Here is a 17,428-nt window from a genome sequence, read left to right on the forward strand (position 1 = left end):
AAGATTAACTAGCATCAGAAGAAATTAAACAAAATCAAAGAAGCAATTACAGAATAAACATGGGTATGGGATATGGATGTCTTGAATGCAGCAGATGAAGTTTTGCCGCGGCCACCGGCCGGTATGGAACGCCCTCTTTTCTTCATGTGGATTCTGAGCTTTCGGGCATGGAGAGAATGATGGACTGTAATTCTCTCTCTGTCGACAGCTGCTTCATGGGGTTTCCCCTGTTGGAGAAAAAACCCAGAATCTCCATTTACTGGAATCAAGTCAGGTTCAAGTGAACTCAGAGAATCGAGAGGATGAGAGCAGAATAATGAGTGTGATGGATAGTAACAGTTTCATGTTAAGCATCTTTCTTGGGCTAAGAAGATTCTCTGGAGATGGGAATAAGAGTTTGTGGCTGTAGACTACACATGAACAAACCTTTGATGAATCAGTTTAGATCAATTATGTGTGCGAACGAGTGCTTCTAATTATGGGGATAATGGAAATGACCGACTATTTTGTGGGAATAGAATGGGGCTAAGGAAACGGAGACATGAGATAGATAGGCTTCTTATCATATTTATAGGGTTGAGTTAAAGTTATACTTAATTGCAAGTCCAAATCTGCCATTAACCAAAATAAAATGTTAGGGCCAATGTTTGGGAACCGCTGTTGACCCGTTTGGCCTAGGAATCATTCAGGCAACCAACCGTTTCTGTTTTATTCTAAACTTGATCCTTGTCAAAAACCGTTGAATTGATCAACGATTCATTAACCCGAATGAGATGATTTACAAGTTCATTGTTGATTTGTAAACAGTGAGGTTTATTTGAAATTGGCATAACCTAATTTGGTTTCGTCTGGGGTTCTCAGGAAGGTTTATTTTGTTGATTTTAATATGGTATTATATTAAGAATGATTCCCATGTTGTTAGGTTAAATGTGATTTTTTTTTCGTCCCTCTTTGGGTTCTTTTTGTGGATTTCAAAATATAACTTTCGACCTTGAACAGTTTTGGGTTAGTAGGTGAGTATATGGGATTAGAGGGGTTTATGTAATCGAAGTATCAAAGCCTCTCCAAAGTTTCCAAAATCCATGCCTGGTAGGTGAGTGTCACTAGTAAAATGACAAAAGTATTTCCCAATGAGAAGCAATCAAGGCATTTTTGGGTCAAGTGATAAAGTGAGATCTTCCGGTTGATACGTTTAACATCAATCAAGTCTTAACATGATTCGTAAATATAAACATGAACCAATCAAAAAGGTAAATATACATATGACATTTTTAATGTAATTGACTCGTAATAAGATTTAATGTTATCACAAATATTCATTTCTATAGGATATAATAAAATATTAACCATTGCCGTACCACTTTTGCTACAATATGGGTTTGGCCACGGACTGAAATCCAAAGGTTTGCAGCATTCAATAATATATTGTTGTGGCATCAATTTAATCAGATGAAATTAGGTCTAAAATGGGGCCACAACAATACATCAAAGGCCGTGATTCACGGCTAAAAAGATGTAGCCAAAGTGAAATCAGAGATGGGATGAAGTGGATGATGAACTGCACTTGATAGCTGTATTAGGGACTAAACTATTTTATGAATAATAATGCGCCACATCAGCCATTTATGCAAATTGAGATATTGTGTGGTTTTGGGCATATTCAAAGCAACCCCACCATAGCCATCAAGTGCCTGTAGGATGTAACATGTATGTGAAGTTTCACAGAACCAACCCAGAGAGAAGAAGCTAAATTGGTCATGGTCCAGGGGCCCAAATCTCTGATCTGATCACAAGAAAATGAAACTCTGGTAGTATCTCTCCATCGTTTGTTTGTTTGTTTAAGCGCGTGGATCTTATTGCCCATTTTTTAGTTTTCCTAGAGCGTGAAAACCTAATGACTAGCTAAGAAGCTTTTCTGGGAGAAAGATTTCTTGAGTTCTTTTCTCCTTGAGCCAAAGACCCTGAACCCAATTGTTATCAGGTTCAAAGGAAGCCAGTTGCGTCAAAATGTCAAACAGATGACTTGCGTAAGATGGACAGACAGATGCCACCCACCAGACGCTTGCCCACTTAGGCCACCACCCAAAAGAATGAGATTGGTATAAATAGAAGATGGTTTAAGATATGTAGTAAAAGACCAACAAGAATTCATTTAAGGTCCAAAGTTCCGGCTATGGTTCTTGACTGAAAGTTGTTTCTTTGCACAAAGAAAAGCAGATCCTGATGAACCAAACTCAAAACGAGACGACCAAATTGGCAATTGAAGACACAACACCAGTGACTCTTTTGTCTGTGAGACTGTAACATAGACGCTTGTAAATCTAATCAAGTATATAATAAAATATTAATTTTTAATACATTTTTATTTATAATTTTTTATTAATTTATTCGTAATTGAATCAAGTCGATCGGTACTTACAATATGTCACGCCATTGTGGTTCATTGGTAAAATCTTGAGCTGACAAGCATTCTTTAGAATGCGATTTCAGTCTGAGACTGAGAGAGAGGACATTTGTTCATGGCACCCTCTTGATTAAAAGCATGCATACTGACACCGTCCATTGCCTCAATTATAAACATGACTTGAATTCAAAGGCAACCAATCGACTAACATAGGATGCCAGATTGAGTAAAAGTTATTAAAAGACCTGTATCAACTATCAACTATCAAGCGAACTCATACAACCCAGCTTTTCTAATCAAGTATTCTTGAGGTCTTGATGTCGTCAAGCTATGGCTTAACCACCTTCTCTGTCTCCGGCCAGAAATCTGTACATTCTACCATTGACCTCTATAGTACTACAACCAGCAACTTTACTAATCCCTGCTTCTTTCATCATTCTTCTCCAATCATCTGCTTCTTTCCATCTACCATGCAATGCAAACATGTTAGAGAGCATCATGTACTCTCCATCGCTCAGACAACCGACCTTATCGATGATATGCTTTGATACAGTTTCTGCCAATTCAGCATCCCCATGAACCAGACAAGAGCTAAGCAAAGCGCCTAACACAGTTGCACCAGGTTCAAACGGCATGACTTTCATGAAACTGTATGCAAGGTCAAGGAGACCAGCTCGACCCAGAAGATCAACCATACACGCATAATGTTCCATCTTGGGCAGGACCCCAAAGTCCTCCATGGACTCAAATATCTGGTAGCCCTCCTCAACCAAACCTGCATGACTACACGCACTTAGAAGGGCAACAAAGGTGATATCATCAGGCCTTATGTGTCTGTCTTTCATATCATCGAATAGTCTTAGAGCAGCTTGGCCATAACCATGAAGTGCAAGTCCAGAGATCATGGCATTCCAACAGTATATGTCCCACTCCCTCATTTCAGACTTGTAGAACACTTCTAAGGCTCTCTCTATGCTCCCACACTTGGAATACATGTCTATCAGAGCGGTCACCACATGGGCATCTGGTTCTAGAATCATGGCATGGGCGTGTATCTTTAAACCTGTCTCCAGTGATCCCAAATGAGCACAAGCAGATAGCACAATCTTCAAAGTTAGATGATTAGGAACAATATTACCAGTCTTCATACTGTTAAACATATCAACAGCATCAGCATAACGTTGAGACTGCAGGTAACCGCTTATCATTGTGTTCCATGAAACAACACTTCTTTCCTGCATTTCATCAAACAACTTGCGAGCCAACTCCATGTCACCGGCCTTGGTACATGCTAAGATCACCGAGTTCCAAGAGACAACATCTTTAGTAGGAACTGCATCAAACATACGCCTTGTACATTCGACATTTCCCATACTCGCATAGCCAGAGATCATGATATTGAAGGACAACTGGTCTCTGCAGGGCATCAAATGATATAATTCCTCAGCATTGTCCATCTGACCACAGGAAGCATAACGCCGAAGCATGGAATTCCAAGCAACGATGTCCTTCCACTGTATATTATCAAACACTGTCCTCGAACTCTCCACATAGCCAAGGTTAGAATACATATTGAGAAGAGCAGTTTGGACAAAAACATGTATCGAGAAGCCTGTCTTTACTGTTTGGCCATGGAGCGCCAAGCCCAATTGGGGAGAACCAAGGTTTCCAGCTGCTTTAAGCAGCAGAGGGAACGTAAAATTGTCGCCCGACAAAACAGTCTCCTGCATCTTTGTATACAATAGGATTGCCCCCGCCAGTTTTCCCTCTAGAACCTGGTGCTTAATGGCTCGGTTCCATTCGCGTAAGCTGGTTGTGGGCGGCGAGCTATGTGGCGGTGACAGAATGCAACTCATTGGACAAAGCACCAGAGCCATTCCGTCACAGTTAACACAAATTGATTGACCGAGTTCAATTACTGGACAACCAAAATGACTCGCGAGAGAAGTCCAAGATCATAAAGCAAGGCTAGAGCGAGCAGATTAGCTTAAAAAGAGCACCGCACATCCACTGCTCATTTATCCCCCCCCCCCTCCCTCTATTTAAGCCATAGAAAAGATGAAAAATATAAACATAAAAATTGGCACAACAAATAAGAAAACCGGAAAAGTCCGGAATCTCAAAATCTGATTGAACAACAATGATGACAAAACAAATGGACCATATTGTTCACCATGAGCATCTCGGGGCATAATTAGCCGCACCCGAGAGCAAAATATCCATGGCGGCATTTTTTGTCTAAATACTGATTCAATGAAACACACTAATGACCTCGGAAAATATACAACTCAATAAAATTATCTGTTTACTTGTCACAAATTGTAGTAACACAAGTTGCTCGCCTCAAAGAGGGGGGTAAAAGGTGGAAAGACAAAAACCAAGAGAAAAAGGAACATGAATGTTTGTTTTCCCTGGTTACACGAGTTGAAAAGGAAAAAAAACTACCTCCTAAGAATGGGTTTGGCTCGATCAGGAAAGCAGGTTCTGGCAAGCTTGGATCTCAGCTCCTTGCACGCTCAACACCGTCTTCCCTGAAGGGTCAGAACTGACGCTATTCATAGCAGCATTGAAGATGAGTTCCCGGAAATAGGAATCCTCCACTTTCTTCAGAGCCTCCATGATTACCTTGAAATCTATAGCCCCAGACAAAACTAATTTAGCCATAACATCTCCAAAGTAGCTTGGTGCTTTGGGTAGATCAATTGCAATGTCATCCAACATTGATGCATAGAGAAGACAGCCAGTCCCAATGTCTCTAGCCGAAAGAAGCTTCTTGGCAAATAAGAACTCAAGGAGCTTCACAGCTAAATCTGGGCAAGGGGTCTTCCTGTCCAGGGACCGGGAGATTGACTCCTTGACTACCTCTGGATAGTACCCAGGGTCTTTCAGCTCCTCCACACACCTCAGTGCTTCTTCTAAGTCACGTATCTCAAAGTACTCATCCAAAAGAGAGATTGTTTTCTTCTGAAGACCAGCTGGGTTTGATCTTGTAACAGAAGCAGCTGGCCGTTCAGGAACAGGAAGGGTAGGTGATGCTGAAACTACAGGCCTTGCAGCTACAGAGTCCGTGGCTGAAACTAGATTGGATGGACGTGCAAAAGAAGCACTACCTTGCAATAATGCACTATTCTTACCAGTCATCAGACCACCACTACCCTGCGGCAACAGCTTTGAGTTGAGGGACATTGATTTGCTGACGAGGGGAGATTGGATGCGTCCAGCAGGCTGCATAGTTAAACCATCTCCCTTTGGCATTGATCTGTTACGAGGAACCTCCCAATTATCATTCTCAAGCCCTGGCATACCTGGCATCTTCCTGGTTCCAGGCATTCCAGGCATCATTCCCCCAGAGCCAGGTCGGAAGCCTCCAGGGCCAACACCTCCTAAAGCACCAGCACTACGTCCATTTCTCATGGTTGCAGTGGCACCAGGGCGCAGCCCAAGATTCTTCTCTGCCTCTGAATGGATCTCATTAATGGTCTTGGCCTTCACCTGAAAATGAGAAACGGGTTAGTTTGAAAATTGATGGCAACCAAGTGGTTCAAATAAAACATATTTGGGTTTATGAACTTGAGAATATACACACCTCTTCACGCCTTGGAACCCAGTTATTGGCCCGCAGGTCCAGAACATCACGAATCATGAACCTCAGCCGTGGTGCCAACTGTGGATTTGTTGTTAGCTCCTTCAATTTGTTGAAGTACATATCAATGATATGGCGGGATCTCTGGTTTTCACCCAGCTGCTTACCAATGGTATTGAAGAAATGACAAATAGCCTCAACATTCTCCTCGTCTGGGCAAGTCTTACCATCATGTCCCAAAAGCTCCTGTTTCAAAAGCAACAGAGTTGGTCAACTCCAAGGCAGCCAAAACATCTTACAATATCCAAGAATGGTAAAATGATGTTCAAAAAAGAACCTGAACAATGTGATGAACAATTTTTTCAGGCACCATCTTCTGCTTCAGAAGTTCACCAATAAGTCGAATATTTCCAAGGGTACGCAACTTCACCATTCTTTCTTTATCCCTGCGTTCCAACTCTTGCTCAGGGGCAGTCATCTGCCTAATTTCTGCCCTAAGATTGTCAGCACCTTCAAACGCCTCTTGGCAATTATTTAAGAGAATACGCTTGAACGTGATTTCTTTCCCACCAGGTTCTTCAGAAGGGAATGGTGGAAGCTTTTCATTCAGATCAGAACAAAGAAGAGCATACATAGGACAGAAGGTGGGTTCCAGCACAGCCTTATCAAATATCAAAGAAATGACGTCCTGCAAAGCAAGCAAACGCCTAATTTCCATTAGAAGCTACAAAGCAAAGCCCTCTATAGAAGGTATGCAATATCAGTAAGAAATGGGAACCTTTAAGATATCTGGAGTTGTGATTCCAGAGTCAATAAGCTGGCCCTTGAGAACATCAAACTTCTCTGGTGTCAGTTTATTCAGTATGCTGCAAACAAAAATAAAGAATAATTTCATTGTCATAAAAAGAAAGATAAGTTGACAGGGATAAGTAGCAACAATAGTGGATTAATAGTAATTCAAACAAATAAATTACATTATTAATTAAGAACCCAAGTTTGATTTGGTGGGCCACCATTAATTATACAAATTACAGCACAGCAGAAGAAATGTGCAGATAAGTAGAAAAACTGACAACATTACCCTTTCACAGTCTTCAAGACACGTTCTTTCTCAGTGAGGTTCCCTCTACGAGCTGACCATGGCACCTCAGCCTTGATAAGAGCAGGAGCAGGTCCCGCCTGATTCAAGTAAGAACAGACAAAGCTCAAAACTAATGCCATACAGCATTCAAGACAACCAAAAGCACATCATCACACTAGAAAATAAATCAGAATAAGACACATAATCTATATAAACAGCATAAAGGAAAGCAACTAAATTAATTGAAACAGTAAACAATGCCAAATGTTTAAATAAACATCACACTAGGGAAACCAGAATATAAATTTAGCTTAAAATATTAATTGGAAATAGAAATCATATTTTATCAAACATAGAACTATGAAACTACTATATGCAACCCATATAACCTCCAAAAGATTACCAAAGCAATGGAGACGTTAAAGCAAAGCATTGAAGATAAAATCAAGAAATTATAAATAAAGAGAAAGTAACACCCTAGCAAATAAACCAACAAAATTAAATTAAGCAGGGGTAGAAAACAACCAAAAATCTATGGAGGAAGAAATAGGAAAAATCTGGAAATTTCATTTACAGGACAGAGAAATTTAGCTAGGCTCACAACCTCACCCTCCTCCATGGAAAATTTAAACAGCTGTGCAGTTGTACCAAGCCACTTCATCTCCTACTAAAAATGAATATCTTCACCATCCAAGCATAAGAGTATTTTTTACCAGTGATCAAATAACAATGATAAAAATTATCAAACAACAATGATCAAAACTTATTCATGATTGGAAGTATGAGAAACCCTGCATCCAGAGAACAAAACACAGTATGACAGACAAATGATGAGATAAAAAAAAAGTACAGCAAGAGAATAAAGAAAATAGGGTACACAAACATGCATAGCCTCCTAGATATACTACCTGCCCCTCCGCCAGCACACATAAAAATCAATAATTCTCCCTACCCTCCCCTTGCAAGAGAATCAGTTAAAGCATCGACTGCTCAAAGAAACCATCTGAACAGGCTGTGCTCATCCAATATGCCAGAGATTTAGCCTCTTTAATGAGAAATCTGAGAAGCTATGCACAGTTGCACTTGGTGGATATCTGTGCACCCACATGGTAAACTCCTAAAATCAAGCCAACCTGAATAGGCCAGCTTTTATAGTGTAAGAAATTCAAACCCAACAGAGTTCTGTACCCCAACCATCAAACAAAATCACATCACTAACTGGAGCCTCTGAATCTTGGATCCCCAGTCTTCTTTGGTTAGCACAACCAGCCACTACTCTGCCCCCTATAATTCATCCCTTGCAGACATAGAATTAGCCAATCTTACTGTCACCAAATTGACAATGATGTAGACTTCTATGTTTATTTATTGTGGATGATTCTTGCCGTTGCCTTACTTATTTGCTTGAATATTTGTTATCTAGGCTTAGTTTGGGAAGAGTATGAATACAATGTTTATAAATACTGTATACAAGGTTTTTACTGAATATATTTATATTTGCACTCTTCCCAAATTGAGCCCTAAAAGGGCATGATTTTATTATACATATCTCGCTATTTTGTCGTGATGGGATATTCATCAAAAACATTATGTATGTGTGTCTTTCTATGCAAAGTTTATTAACTATTGGCTTTCAATCAGTATTTTATAATAAAATAAAAAATATGACACATGTCAACACGAAACATTTCCAAGTAATTATCTAACTATTTTATCAAATATAACTGGCAGCTAAGTGCCACCCATGCAGTTTGCCTATCTCACCTTGTTGCCTTGACAGCAGAACATTTATTTTGGCATAATCTTTTCTCACACCATACAGCTTCAAAGCATCAGATTGTAGTGTCCAGGGAATAGATCTAGTTGGTCTAAGCAGTCAAAACAGTTGAAGAAAGTCTCACTAGTAAGTTTCTAGTCTTCTTCAGAAAATTAACTTTGAAGTTGTATTAGTTTTCTGTAAGCCTGAGTTTGGAATCAGAAGTCTTTACTTTGGTAGCATTAAAATGGTGAGGATGTAATGCACCTGAATGTTTGCAATTGAAATAGTTCAAGAATATTTAACCCATTGTTGCCAGGATACATTAGAAAGTATAAAGCAATGTTTTAAAACAGAGGTGTGACACAAGGCATTCCATTACCTAGAGGCATGAGGCATAGTTCAAAACATAAGAGGCGTAAGCCTCCCAAACACAAGGAGGTGTAAGCCTCCTTAAGAAGAGGGGGGATCAAGAGGAAGAGGAAGGGGAGGAGGAAGAAGAAGACGGGGAGATCTCATTTTTGTTCTTTATTTAAAAAAAAAAAAAAACTTTTATATTAAGAAGAATAAAGATTCACAGCACTAGTTGGGGGGGGGGGGGGGGGTCTTGTCAAAGTAACATCTGCTACATATGAATAAAGATGCACTTCCCAATTTTTAGCCTGAACTTACCATAATTAACATCTGCTACATATGAATTTCATCTTTTCAAACAGAAAGTCCCCAAGTAAGATAGAATGATTCTTTTGTTTTTGCAAATAATATACATTCTTAACCTCTCAATATAAACTGAAACCATCAGTTTCCTATTTCCAACTTCCATGTACATATTTTCATGCAAAACCAACTTTAGCACAACCCTGAAATTCAATTTACAAAGAAAATGGACAAAATCACATAATTGCATAATAAGCAATTAATTCCTGGACATTAATCAATTTTTTCAATTTATTTTGTCTTCTGTATAGGGGAAGTTCTAAATTTAGGGATTAATGGCTCAATTTTCCAGTCCAAGATTAAGAAACAGAACATAAAAAGGATTTTTTTTTTTTGTATTTTTTTCCTTCTGCAAGACCATCATCCTCATCCTATAGGCCATCCAGAACCAAAATGAAGGAAGACAGGTATCATGCACATGTTAGGAAGAACTCCTTCCAAAAACCAGCCAAGGAACAACATCATGAAACATTTACCCTCAAATCAGTTCAGTGTGAAAAAGTCAACAAAATTTCTAATTCTCCAGTACAAATTTCTTTGCTGATAGGTCACCAGCTAGTTCACTCCCAAAAGAAAAACAATTAGCATGTATGTACAAATGAAGCATAAACCACATGGCTCAACAGAAACTATCCAAAGAAAACAATCCTAATATAACTATCTGCAATCATACATATGTAGCCGATCATTGATAACCACCAAAACCAATTTTTTGATAGATATAACAATCAATACCAATTTGCCCACTAAAATCAATTCCACTGCAAACAAAAACTCTAGCTAATTGTGAATAAAATATCTCTAAACAACAAAAATATCATTTAATGAATAATTTTATACACAAATGGATAAGAAACTAGAGACAAGTTCACACATTAATGAACAAAAGCACTCCGTTAATAGAAGAAACCAAGTTTCACATAAATCAGTCATTAGGTGGTGAAAAACTCAATACCCCCCCTTGGTTGGTTGAAAGCTGAGTCCTTGCAAACTGAGTGTTTAGTTGATCTTGGCGATTATATTGATCCTGCTGTCTTGACTCTACCCGACTTACATGCTCTTTATTGTCTCGAAGAGTTTCCCAGGATCTCTCTTCTCCAGGGCTAGGTAATTGTGCTGATCGGCCACGCCAGTCACGGTTGTCTGGCTCAGAATAACGACTTTGGGACTGAGGTTGCACCTAGAGAAAACAGAAAAAAGAAAACAACACTCAAATTTTTGACTGAAAACAACTGAAGTAAATCCCTACTCAAAATAATTAAAAGCCTTTCAAACTGCCACAGTCATTTAGCTGCTGCAAAATGATCAACAAAAATAAACAAACTCACATTAGTATCTCCACGAATCCAGTTCTGGTCTTCACCCAAAAACTCAGCATCAATATCTTGTTTGATTTTTAAGATATCTTCAGGGACATCAACAACCTGAAAGTCAGAATAACAAAAGAAGAATAAGATGATAATACTACAAAGATCTTGGATCAATATAAGAATTTCATAGTCAATCATTGTATTTCAAGAAGAAAAATTCAACTGTAATGCAAATATATTTGAGAAAACTGACACGTAGATGACATGAAAATGAGGGGAAGCAAGCATGGAATTATATCAAGTAAAATGGTCTATTTCCCACTGCCACAAGAATCCCACCCTATTTGTTTGTATCCATATCCTGCATAATTTTGTGGTCTGTGAACTGTAGACATGGGCATGAACTCTCTACATCAAGATAGTCTCTTTCAACTATGCTTTTGTACGTCTTCTTAAATCTAGTTGAAAAATCTATGAAAAAACTACAAACATGAGCAGTGACCTATAAAGATTTAGACTTGATGACAACCACTCAATCTGTTTAGTGAACCAACCCCATGGCTCACTATTACTTTCTACGAGGAATTACATATAGCAAACTGACCATTTATTCTAGGAAATAAATAACACTGCTTTTCTAATCCTTTTGCCATTGCATGGTGCACCTGAGTAGCTCAACCTGTCACATTCTATAAGAAAGACAAAAAAACCAAAAAACCTAGATTCTTTTAAGAGAAAGAAGAATGAAACTAGAGCTCCTTTTATCATCTCCAAAATACCCATGATAGACAAGTGCAAATGCTGGACACCACAATGAGGTACAGTCTGTGCTAAAAAGGAAAGTGCTCCCCTACCTCTTATTTCTCCTTCATTGTAGAAGAGGGAAAATACTTCCACATGCAATGAGGTCCAGTCTATGATAAAAGGAAAGTGCTTCACACCAGTCACCACCTCCTCTTCATCCTTCAATTTTTGTTTTCATTGATGCTATTATAGCATTTCTTTTACTACAGAAGAGAGTGCAGATCCTACTCAACATGTCCAAATGCTGGCACATGTACACAGCATGCCCAGTCAACAGGAGACCCTTATATAGAAGGCACGTTCTACAAGTCATAGTTTTACTTAAAATCCCACAAATTATTTTCCATGCTTTAACAATTATATCAAGGAAAGGGTTTAAAATATCGATAAAATCATGCTTTTCAAACAGTGGTTTTTTATTTCAGTCTGATAATTGACGATTAATCTACATAGGATAACTACTAACATCTAAAACTATCAAAACCTCCAACCTCTCAATATTTATCATATCCAAGGCCTTCAATAACAACATGATATATGTTTCAATACTTTGAACCTTGATTGGGGATGGAAGAAGAAAGTGGTATTATCCCCATTGGGTAATCAGTGCTGGTAAACTTAGCAGCATACATGGACTCAAGAAGAGTACTAGACCAATTACCTCTCTAAGCTGTAACAACTGATCTCGAGTGTAACGAACACGCTCACGACCCTCAAACCGTGAGTCACCAATCTATAACAAAAGAAAAATATAAAAGAGTCAAATAACCTCCAATTTTTACTTATAAGTTTAAGCATTCCAAATAATTATATGTCGAAGGCAAACATAAAAGATAAGGAAAAACTCAAGGAAAACCAAAAAATACAAATATAAGTATGCATAGCAATTGTGCTCTTATTCTAATGTAAGAGAATAATGTTACCTATCAAAAAATGTAAGAGAATAATTTTTAAGGACAATCTAAAGAAAATATTGATACCATCTCCAAGTAAACTGAATTGGTACAAAAAGGAATATAATGCATAGCACTTGCATGTTGATTTGACTTCTTTTCACAGTCTCCAAAGATTTCCTGCCACTTTTGGGTTTTGGGAAAGCAATTCTAAATACTACAAAATGACTGGATCATCTACCAACAGTTCAATCAGCAGGTAATTCCCCATCCACGTCGGCATTATGTATTTACTTACCAACGTTTCCGTCTCCTTTCCAGTCTACTGTTCTAGTATCGTGGTGTATGTAGGTTCTTTATGGGCACCTCAATACTCACCAGATGCCCACCTAAAGCCTACAAATTGCTGTTTGTCCATATTTACAGCAAGAACGCATCCTTAAGCGCCCCACCAAGAATTAGGACATAAATCCAGATAACCAGACTTGTAATCATTGTCCAAATTGCTGCTCTACAAATTGGAAAACATAAAAACACAAAAAAAAACTTAACTCTTTCCAGCATAGAAGCTTCATCTTTACTTTCATAGATTTAAGAAAGAAAAAGACATAAAGAAATTTTCGATTATTTAAGAGTCAAATCTCAGTAAAGAGCATACGCATCAGCAATCTTCCCACCGTCTAAAAAGAATAAAGTCGTATTGCAGTAACATCTGCATCATGCTGAAATAATATCGACAATAGATAAACCACTCTAAACAAATCGTCCGACCTCATAACAGAAAACGACTCAAAACAAACAAAATCGAAAAAAAAAAAAGATTGAATCTTTAAATCGAAAAAGGGCCGAATCTTTAGAATCCTTAGCTCAATACCGTACTTAATCAACATAAAGATTAAACAAAATCCACGTAGAAGGCAAAGCAGAGCAAGCAAACCCTAGATCCGTACGCCAAGCTAGGGTTTTTTAAAATATTTCGAAAGCGGACCTTGATGGACGAAGTGGGATGGGCACCGCCATGGGGACGTAGGAACTGAAGATCGGAGGAAGACGAAGTCGAGATCACCGAAGAACCACCAACACCGCCAGCGCCGGAATTGCCAAAAGCAGAGTCGAAGCGAGGGGCAAGGATTCTGCTGCCTCGGTTGCCTCCACCACCAGGCCTCAAGCTAATGACCGTCTGATCTGCCTGCTGCATAACTCACTCTTTCACTCTGGGTCTGGTGAATCGCCGCCGTCCGACCAAAGGGAACGACGCTATGGAGACTATATGTATATTTATACAAATAACCGACGACGAGAGACGCCGACGCCGAATCGCAGTGGCGAGATGGAAAATTTGTTTGGAGAAAGATAGGAGAGAGAGAAAGAATGATGGGAGTTTTAATGAGAGAGAGGTGTTGCGTCTCTCTCTCTATCTCTCTACCTCTCTTCGCTGCAGCAAAGAGAAAAGAAAGGGGAGGGGGGGGGAAGAGAGGTGAGGCTGAGAGAGAAAAACCCTTTTTATGTCTTTGATGGATCGACTGCTCCTTCGGTGACTGTATAATTTCTGTTTTTATACTTTCTTTTTTCGATTATTATCGTCAGCTTCCCAAATTTGTAATTACGTCCCTGTCCTAATAATATCCTGCCATCTCTCAAATTCCTAATTCCTACGTCTCTGTCCCGGTTTTTCTCACCGATCCTGCCGCTCGTGGTTGGCGGTGCAACCCGGCCGGGTTAGGTGGATCAAGCTGCTCACCACTTACTCGACCTGGTTGATTCACCTCAAGTTAAGCTTTAGTGAAGTTAAGTACAGCTAATCAAATTGAGTTTGAGTTTCGCAATACCTGATTCAAGTGGCTCAGAATTCTAATCGAGTTTATAATAAATATTAATTTTTCAATAATATTTTTATTTATAATTAATAAATAAATAAATTTACAATCAAAATACGTAATTTATTTTTATTTATAATTGGCTCAAATCGAAATAAGGACGAGTAGCTCGATAGTAGTGATCGACTCAAATCGATTTTGAAAAAAAAACGACCAAGCTCGAGTAAAGTTTTGAGTTCCAAGTTTTTAAGTTTTTGAGTCAAGTCAAGCTCGAATGACGTCGGGTCGGCCCGTGGGTACAGTACGGTATGAAGGTCTACGGGCCGTATCAGGCCCGGTATGGAGGTCCGTGCCATTCTGGGCCGAGGGTTCGAGGCCCACGGATCGATACGGCATGGCACGACAGTCGCCCGTGGCCTGTATGTCGGCACGGCCCAGCCCATAGCTCGGCCCAGCATGGCCCATATATATATAGTTATATAATATTATATAAATTATAATTATATAATAATATATTAATAAAATAAATATTTTTTTAATTTTATTATACTAATTTATTCAATTATTGCATATATAAGCAATTTTATACATAAAATTCATATAAAATTAAAATTTTAAGTTTTTTGTCAATTTTTTTAAAATAAATAACTTTGGCCCGATGCATGGTCTGACCTAGCCCAAGGCTCGGCCCACGGGCCAGCCTGTCTCGCAGCACAGGCCCGCACGGGCCCAAACCATGGGTCATGTCGAGCCAACCCCCAAATTTTTCATCGAGAAGGGTGGCACATTCCGTAACCACCCGCAAACCAACATGGCATGGCTCGCACAAAGTGCAGGCCACCCACGAACTGGGCCATACAAGCCCGGTACAGCCCACTTTACACCTCTAAACACAACACTCAACTCGACTAAACTCGATAACACCTTACCCCCAACCTCAAATTTTGATGTTAGGCTTGGGTTGGTTCTTATTTCTTAGACTAAAATGTCGATAGATAAATAGATACATAAATACATTTTCTTTTGAAGCCATATATAAATATATATGCATACTTAGATTAATTAATAGATATATAGTTGCACATATACACGAATACTATACTACTTGCATACAAGTTGTTATGTACATAAATAAATGTATAGTATTTATACAAAAAAAATATGCAGCTAAGTTATGCTTGGATTGGGTTCATACTTTTCAATCTTAACCCTAACTAAACTTTAACATGACCCAACCCAAGTTAAAGCCCTATTCATACAGATGATCATTGCGATGCTAAAACTAGGTTTCTATGAGGTAGTAAGAGCATTTTGAGCTACTTGGGGCTAGAGGTGTAAAACGGGAAGTGCTGGGCCAGTACAACACGGCCCATACAAAGTGTGGGTCGGGCCGTTTTTCTCTCCCTTAGAATATTTTGGGGGGGCGACCTGGCATGGCCCATAGCTCAAGCCCGTGCAAGCCTATGTCAAGCTGAGCCTTGGGTCAGGCCGGGTTGTGGATCAGGCCAAAGTTATTTATTTAAAAATTAAAAAAATTTAAATTTTGACTTTATATCAACTTTGATGTATACAATTGCTTATATATACAATAATTAAATAAAATAGTATAATATAATTAAAGAAAATTATTTATTTTATTAATATATTATATATTATAGATAATTATATAATTATAATTTATATAATATTATATATATAATTTATATATAGGCCGTATTGGATAACACGACATGACAATGCGGGCCATACCAATCTGACCCACTGACCTAAAACCCCAAACCCAACATGACCCATCGACCAATACAAATTGTGTAGGCCATGCTGGGCCACGAACGACATAGCATGGTTTACAGCTCTACTTGGGACCAATCCTATCTGCACCTCCGATTTAATAATAAATTTGGGTTTGGTTCAGGTTGAGTATTTAGGTACGTGAATATAAGTTAATGATTTTTTTTATAAAAGAGAGAATAAAATTAAAACCTATGTTGCCAATGACCCTGCAAATGAGATTGCCCAGTGCCCCTTCAATATGGAGGTGTAACATCAAAATTACACAAGTACAAGTTCTTTGTGACATATATGCACCCAGCTTTGTCCTCAGTGATGTATATATCAAATTTAATTATATCATGTTGATATTTGCCTTAGTTTCACCTCTAGATATAAATGGTAAATCCTTTAGTAATGATGCTAAACCTTAATCAAAAGGTCCCTCTTATTGGCTAGTATTGTAGAGACTGGTAGAGAAATAGTGTTGATCATCCTTTCTCGCCTGAAATTTTACATGAGATCACTGCTACTCTGACTCATAGAAAGCCTATAGGTATACTATAAGGAGATCGACTTCAGTCAGTGCAAGATCCATTTGAATACTGTTCGAACAGCTTTTACAGCTTTGCATCGGAAATATTTCCACACTTCTATGCTTTATTTTATGGGGAGATATTCCCAATGCAAGGCTATGATGGCTGTTCGAACGGGCTTTGCATTGACTGAGTCCGGTTTCTACCATAAGGTATCACACATTGCAAGAGGATTACAAAATGGAGATAGAACAGGATGCACGTGAGGTCCATTTACCATGAAAATAATGTAGTTACATGGATTTGATATCATGCCTCCACATGTGGAGGGATGCCAAATGACCATCCCAGTTATTGGGTCATTGGAAAATTTAACTGTTAAAACAACCTATTGGATTGCTGAAAATCATATTCACAACCCCGCTTAAATGAAAATATTCCGAGTCTTTCTTCCCTAATTGGGGGTTTTAGATTAACCCTGAGTGCCAACGTTGTGAAGGAGATATAGAAGTCTTATATCTATGTCTATACATCACTATTATAAAAAATTAAAAGTATGAACCCGTAGTGTAGAACTTTTATCGACCAGAATGCCCATATTTTATTTTTGAATTTGGTCCATTATTTCTATTTGCCAAAGAAAAAATTGTAATTTGAACTAACTCTATACATGGGTTGGGCCATGCCTTGCTTATTTATTATCAAAATACATTTGAGCCCGAGCTCATGCCTGGCCCTACTATAAAGCTCAAAGTTT

At 38.6% G+C, this 17,428-nt stretch overlaps 2 protein-coding genes and 1 non-coding gene across 3 annotated transcripts; all 3 read right to left on the reverse strand.

Annotated features, from left to right (window-relative positions):
• Positions 1-2,739: 2,739 nt before the first annotated feature.
• On the reverse strand, positions 2,740-4,281 carry LOC104603397 (pentatricopeptide repeat-containing protein At5g08305-like). Its single transcript, XM_010267423.1, has one exon. The coding sequence runs from the start codon at positions 4,279-4,281 to the stop codon at positions 2,740-2,742; it is 1,542 nt and encodes a 513-aa protein (XP_010265725.1).
• Positions 4,282-4,484: 203 nt separating this feature from the next.
• LOC104603247 (eukaryotic translation initiation factor-like) lies at positions 4,485-14,079 on the reverse strand. The gene is made up of 9 exons (XM_010267224.3): positions 13,537-14,079; positions 12,317-12,388; positions 10,870-10,965; positions 10,497-10,721; positions 7,069-7,166; positions 6,766-6,853; positions 6,325-6,675; positions 5,991-6,233; positions 4,485-5,896 (listed from the first exon to the last, which is right to left on the reverse strand). Exons 1-9 carry the CDS (start codon positions 13,744-13,746, stop codon positions 4,874-4,876), a joined length of 2,406 nt encoding a protein of 801 aa, XP_010265526.1. The 5' UTR covers positions 13,747-14,079; the 3' UTR covers positions 4,485-4,873.
• On the reverse strand, positions 12,888-12,992 carry LOC148802084 (small nucleolar RNA snoR103). Its single transcript, XR_016083313.1, has one exon. It is a non-coding gene; the product is annotated as a small nucleolar RNA snoR103 (small nucleolar RNA).
• Positions 14,080-17,428: the final 3,349 nt, after the last annotated feature.

Source organism: Nelumbo nucifera, chromosome 2, assembly GCF_055504915.1.
Source record: "Nelumbo nucifera cultivar China Antique chromosome 2, China Antique-T2T, whole genome shotgun sequence".
Lineage (NCBI taxonomy): Eukaryota > Viridiplantae > Streptophyta > Magnoliopsida > Proteales > Nelumbonaceae > Nelumbo > Nelumbo nucifera.

Bases quoted from the DNA above. Each gene is read 5' to 3' on its own strand.
- LOC104603397 (XM_010267423.1), bottom strand. From the start codon at position 4,281: ATGGCTCTGGTGCTTTGTCCAATGAGTTGCATTCTGTCACCGCCACAT.
- LOC104603247 (XM_010267224.3), bottom strand. From the start codon at position 13,746: ATGCAGCAGGCAGATCAGACGGTCATTAGCTTGAGGCCTGGTGGTGGA. The intron at 10,966-12,316 runs GTAATTGGTCTA...TCTGACTTTCAG, and splicing joins AGTTGTTACAGCTTAGAGAG to GTTGTTGATGTCCCTGAAGA. The intron at 6,854-7,068 runs GTAATGTTGTCA...TTTTGTTTGCAG, and splicing joins GTCTTGAAGACTGTGAAAGG to CATACTGAATAAACTGACAC.